General features: G+C 62.9%; 1 protein-coding gene across 7 annotated transcripts in view; it reads right to left on the reverse strand.

Annotated features, from left to right (window-relative positions):
* Positions 1-6,361, reverse strand: part of ADGRB2 (adhesion G protein-coupled receptor B2) — a 61,904-nt gene that overhangs the window by 24,453 nt on the left and 31,090 nt on the right. For all 7 annotated transcript variants that reach the window (XM_019512266.1, XM_019512269.1, XM_019512265.1 and 4 more), the window contains 6 exons: positions 5,657-5,725; positions 4,996-5,104; positions 4,637-4,783; positions 4,145-4,220; positions 3,212-3,314; positions 2,573-2,616 (listed from right to left, as the gene is read on the reverse strand). In XM_019512266.1, coding sequence (XP_019367811.1) covers positions 2,573-2,616; positions 3,212-3,314; positions 4,145-4,220; positions 4,637-4,783; positions 4,996-5,104; positions 5,657-5,725 — 548 coding nt within the window. The remainder of the gene's footprint in view (positions 1-2,572; positions 2,617-3,211; positions 3,315-4,144; positions 4,221-4,636; positions 4,784-4,995; positions 5,105-5,656; positions 5,726-6,361) is intronic.

The raw sequence follows: 6,361 nt of genomic DNA on the forward strand, positions 1-6,361 counted from the left end.
CCCTACTGGCCCGCCTCACGTGGTGGAAACAGCGGAGGGATACGAATACCCAGCTGTGTTCCTGAGGTGGGATCTCTGCACCCGCCACAGGGGCTGTCCCATGCTGAGCCCCCAACTGCAGGTGGTGAGGGAAGGCCCTCCCCCGGGCAATGGGGAGAATCAGCTTCTCTCATGTCTGGATCTCCAAGTTGACCCGGACACCTAATGCCCACCCAGTAAGGGCTGCCAGCCCTTCTGGGCAGCATCAGTGCTACCATGCACAAGGGCTGACAGTGGTTTCCAAATGCACCGTCTTCCCCACATGCTCAGCCATCACCCAGTGGCCTCCAGAGACCTGGCACCCACACAGACACGCACTGCCAGAGCGTATTCCTCCCAGCGCGAGCGGGACAGCTGCTGTGCCTCTCGCCACACAGCCAGGCAATAAAATCAACCCTAAAAATCCTGGATGCCAAAGGGGCCCTGCAGGGAAGGGCACACCAGGCCCTGCATCTGAGAGGCAAAGCCAGTGGGGAGCTGAGCCGTGAGCCAGGAGACCCTCTGAGCCAAGCCCAGGGTCATCCCAGTAGGTGCAACCCAGCTCCTGGCCTGGCCGACGTAACCTTCCCTGACTGACAGCCCATGCCCATGGCTGGGAAGTGCCAGGCACTGCAGAGTCCGGATGGATTCAGCACCACCAGGTCCAGCAAGGGGCCGAAGCTACCCCGGGGCTGCCAGGTATGCTAGTGCCAGGAGCTGTCACAGCAAAGGCTGGGGCAAGACTCTACCCCCAACCAGCTGGGCAGCACCGCCTCTGTTTCAGACCCGAGGGCTGGATGCTTCTGGGCAGGGTAGGGCAGTGGCAGTGATGGCTGGCAGCGGGTGCCATGCACCCTCCCTTGGTCCCCAGGCAGCCTCTGTGCTTGGAGCCCCACCGCCTAAGGCTCAACAACACACTCCTTGCCCAGCGAGGTCCCGGCCCATCCCTGCCACAGCACCCCCATCGCCGAGGCCACGTGGGGCAGACCAGGCAGGGCCATTCGGACTTCAGCAGCACTGTGAGGGGGCCCTAACGCCCTGGGTCCATGCAGGGTAGGGGCTGTGGCAGTGGGGTGGGCATCACAGACCTGCCAAGCCACCTCTCTCGACTGTCCCCAGTCCCTGCCCAGCAGAGCTGCATTGGGACCAGCCTGCTGTGGTCCTGCCATACTCTCGGTGAGCTTGTGCCACCCTCCGGCAGTCCCCAGCCCCCTCTATGGAGACAAGGGGGTGCCCAGCCACTGCGGGTGGTGGGTGAGTGGGGAGGAGCATCAGCCACGGGTGCTGCGGCATGCCAAGGCCGACAGCGGTACATCCCCTGGTTGCTCTGGCAACCCGGAGGAAGGCAGCAGGGAGGGGAGGCCACGCTGGGAGCAAACACTAAGGCCTCCAGGCTGGCAGACGGGTGCAACAGGGGCAACCCCATCCCCACCCCCCCATGGCCTAGCCCTGGTCATAGTCACCCCCTCCCCAAGGACGCCGTTCGCCCACGCTGTGGCCTTCTGTCCTATGTCGCCGCTGTCCCTGCCCAGCGCCGCGCTAATGAATTGTGTCTGGTAGGATGGAGGCATCAATCTCTGGCTGCAAGCGGAGACCAATCAATCCCTGTATTAGCCAAATTAACCCGCGGCTGCAGAGGGGGTTGGCTGCGGCACAGGCTGCTGTTGCAGAAATAGGGCCACATCCCTCCTTGCGGGAGAACGAGGGGGGTCTGCCTCTCAGCACCCAGGAGCAGCCCATGCTGCACAGCAACAGATCTCTCTACCCCACCCTCCTCTCACCCTGTGCCCGCTGCCCCCCAACACATGCTGTGCCCACCCCCAAGTCCCTAATGAGACACTGGAGCAGCACCCTGACACCCTAAAAGTGTCTGCTCTTCCCATATGCCCCCAGTCCACCCACCTCTCAGCATGGGGTGCAGCACCCAGGATGGCCGTGCCCAGAAAGGGTGGGACAGAGGGGAGGCTGGGTGGCAGCCCCGTCCATGTCCATACCCATCGCCCATCAATAGCCAGCCCTGCTGCCATTGCCAGGAGGGGAGGCACCTGGGTCATGGCCCCAGCCTATGCCTGTATCCCTTGCTTTGTGGCAGGAAGATCCTGGCACCAGGTCAGACACCCCCCCGCCCCCCAGAGCACCCAGACTCCAGCCTGGAGCAGGCTACGATGCAGTTACCTGCCCTGCAAAGGTGCCAGAGCCCAGGCCCCAGCAACAGGCCCAGGCACCGGCACCTGCCAGGGTTCGGGACCAGATGGCCAGCACCATGGGGAAGCAAGGGGCTGGCAGACTGTGAGGGTGCCCCCGACAAAGCCCAGGGGGGGCTGGAGCACAGCCCGCCCAGGGGGCCAAGAAACAGCTTGCTCCACTGTGCTCCAATGGGCATGGGTCTGTGAAGGCTGGTGGGCTCCAAGGGGCAGGGGACCTGGGGTACACTGTACCTCATTTCAGTTCACCCCATGCTGCCCTTCCCTGCAGAGCTACCCCCAGCCTCCCTTCCTAAATGCCCCCCTCCTCTCCTGCCCTGGGGCAATGGCAGGCCATGAGCTGTACTCACATTTTGGAGTAGTCCCAGGTGACGCATTGCGGGTGCGAGGTGCCCTGCAGGCAGGGAGAGCTGGTAAGCAGAGAACAGAGACCCCAAGGCAGGGCTGTCCCACCCCCACCCCATGGGGAGGGTCCGGCTGTAGCCCTGCTTTTGGGCTTACGTGCTCCGGCTGGGAGGAGGCAATGGGGACACAATCTGTGACCTGAGCACAGCCTGTAGCTACTACCGTGTTGGTGACACCCCTGCCCTGGGCGGGTACAGGGAGGCTGGGGCATCTACTGCCACACTGGGGACCCCTGGCACTGAAGCCTCCCTTGCACCAAGCCAAGCAAGAGCCACTCATACCATGCCCTGAGCTCCAAGCAATCTCCTGGGCACTGCCAAGGGGCTGGCAAGGGAGAGCAAGGAGGGCTACAGCTCAGAAGCAGTGGGCATCAGTCGAGCTGTGCAGGTTGAGGGGAAAGGGGGCTGTGAGGGGTGATCGGGGTCACTGGAGGAGGACCTCAGTGTAGGAAGGGGCTGTGGACTGGGATGGAGGTGGCGCAGGCATGAGGGGCGAGGGTAGCACTCAGGGGCTAGGGAAGCCCTCCAGCCCCTGCCAGGGTGAGGATGCCAGCATCCCCCACCTGCTCCTGGCACAGCACTTACATTGATCACATGGGACAGCTCCACCATGACATGGGGCTCCGTGGGCTTGGGCGGCGGGCGCACCGTCACCGTGAGCACTTTGGATGTTACGGCCAGGGGGGACCTGCAGAGAGGAGGGTGCTGGATGGGACACAGCACGGGTGGCACAGGGGCCATTTGGACATCCACAGCACCAGTGTCCTGCCCCTGTGCCTGGACTCTGGCACAGGCCTGGTTGCTGCTCTCAAGCAACACGGGATCACATGTAAGCCCAGCTCTGGTACAGACACTGGTGTGCACACATGCAAATATGCTCAGCTTGGCTAGTGCTGGGCTATTGGGTGTACGTGTACACACAGAAGAACACGCACCTCTTGGCCCAAGATCACGTGTGCCCTTTGCCTGGATGTGTGGTGGGGGTGGCCGGTGCCCTATTGGCCCTGTCCCCAAGCACATGCCTTGCCTGCGTGGCGCATGCGTGTGCGAATGCCTGTAAGTGCAGACGGTTTCTCAGCCCCCATGTTCCCAACCGGATTTACCTCCCACACCCGGCTCTGCTTCTCCATCCCGCTCTTCCTCTCCAGTTGTCAGATCCTTCCCAGCAGAAGGGAGGGCAGGGGGACCCATGGGCTGCTCATCCCCAAGCAGATGGTGCCCACTCTCCTCCTGGCACCCCACTCTGCCCCCATGCTATCCTGTACTCATCCTGAGGCTCTCTGACCCACACTTGAGCCCTCATCCAGAGCCAGTTGGTGCCATGCACCTGGTCGCAGGGCCCGGCAGGGTCAGTAGGCACAGGGCAGGGGCTGGCTCCCAAGGGCACAGGGCCCTCCACGAACAACTCGGGACTCCTGAATGGGCCGACTGGGGCAAGCCCTGGCCCCCTCGCTGGAGTCTCCAACCCACAAGGCCTGGACATGGCACCCCTGACCCTGGCTTCGGCCACATACCCACCTGGGAGGAGGTAAGATGAGCCCCAGTGTGCGGTACAGGATGGCCCCCACCACGAAGTGCGACGACTCGTCCATCTCTGCACAGAGGACACGACTGTAAGGAATCGCTGTGAATGGAGCCGGTGCCCACGGCTGGGGTGCAGCCCCCTACCCCTCACCCCCAGCCTGGCTGCTGGGGGAGGGCAGGGAGAGATGACCACATGGATAGCGGGTCCTCCTGGGACGAGCTGCCAGCCCTCACCTGCTGCTCCCTACACCCCAGGAGCCAGGGAAGGCAGAGAGGCCCCGTCCTCACCTGCCCCAGTCCATCTCTGTATGAGCTCCCCAGGGGCTTGCACACACACACACACACACACACCTGCTTCCACATGCATGCACAAACGCCCTTGTACACACACATGTGAACAACAGGAGCATGCACACCAATGTTCGTACCCATGAGCCAGCACCTGCCCACCCGCCCTCGAAGGTGCCCATCAAAAGCCCCACTGACCAGAGGAAGAGAGACTCAGCATGTCCTTGGGGATGAAGATCTTGTCCTCAGAGGTGCGGGCCCAGTCCTTCATGCCCCGGCGCCCCTTCATGGGGAAGTTGATGTCGCTGGACACAGCCGACACGGGCTCCCTCTGGATGCTGATCACTGCCAGGGGCAGAGCGGGGGCATGCGGTCACTTCCCAGCACCTGGGCACACTGGCACTGAGCAGTGCCCAGCCCCTCCATCTCCCATTGCTCCAGCTAGCACGGTTAACCCTTCAAGTGTGACCCACCTGCCCCATCCTTCATCCCCAGGCCTCTCCTGTCTGCCCAGACACACCCCGAGGGTGTGCAACACGCTGGCCCAGGCCACTCACCCAGGTTGTCGGTGACGATGAGGGAGCTCTGGAAGGCCTTGAGCGCACCCCCCACCAGGTGGATGAAGTCCTCCACCACCTTCATCAGGTGCACAGAGCCGGGGGAGACCTGTGGATGCAGCGAGAACAGGGCAGCTGTAGCTGGGTCTTCCTGGCCAAGGGCATGGGGTGGGATCCTGAGGATGGCCCCTGCCATCCCTGGGCATGAGCAAGGGGGATCTTCCTGCTCGAGCATTGGCCCTGACCTCTCTGGCCGGGCTTGGGAAGCCTCTGACCCCACAGCCCCTCTGAGTGTGTCCAGGAAGTGCCAGGCTCTGGGCACCTGCATGCAGGGCTCTAAGCAGGGGATGCCCACTTCCATGGTGCCATGGCAGGGACAGCCAACCTGCCTTGTCCCTGCCCAGCCCGCCTGGTCAGAGACCCTTACCCCCTGGCTTCCCCTCCACCCTCCTGCTTCCAGCAGACCTACGGGGAGGAGGGCAAGGCTTCCACCCAACCCTCTGCACTTCCCCAGGGCCACAGACCCCTGCCCAGTGCTCCAAGCAAAGCTGTCACCCCAGGTCCCCTCCAGACAAGGGCCCCAGCCTCCCCCTCCTCCTGCCAGCCTGTGCGCCTCCTCCCTGCCCAGCGGGAGCCCTGGCACCCCTGGCAGGCAGCTCACCTGCTGTGCGTCCTCCCACTTGTCCCTGTTCTCCGCGTCCACCATGTAGCTGACCACCTGGAAGAAGCGCTGTGGGGAGGGCAGAGCAGGGCAGGGGTGAGGGGCGGCTGACAGAGGAGGTAGGGGCTGGGCCAGGGGGGGTCTGACCCAGCCCCATCCCAGAGCCCCGAGACTCAACTGTGCAAACAAGTGAATGCACGGGGATGCGCACACGCATGCCACCATGCCCAACACATAGGCAGCCACACACGCACACTCATGTTGCCCCCCCTACGTGCATACACACACACTACCAGGCACACACATGCACATACACACATGCACAAAGCACATATGCTGCCACGCCAGGCCCTCCTGCATGTACATACACATACTGCCACAAACATACCCAAAGCACACACACTGCCTTGCCAGACCCTGACACAAACACACACCCACATTCTCACACAGTCGTGCTAGGCCCTCTGCACATGCGCACACACACAGACTTTGCCTTGCTAGACCCTCACACACACATATACCCACACACACATTCCCAAATATCCACGCCAGGCCCCCTGCACACACACACACACACACACGCCCACCCAGCCACATCAGGCCCCTCTGTACACACACATATACACACTGGCACACCAGACCTACCCACTCCCCAACCCAGCCAGACCAGATACACATGTATGCTGTCCTGCTACACCTACACCC

This window comes from Gavialis gangeticus, unplaced genomic scaffold (assembly GCF_001723915.1).
Source record: "Gavialis gangeticus isolate Ggan-Ray unplaced genomic scaffold, GavGan_comp1, whole genome shotgun sequence".
Lineage (NCBI taxonomy): Eukaryota > Metazoa > Chordata > Crocodylia > Gavialidae > Gavialis > Gavialis gangeticus.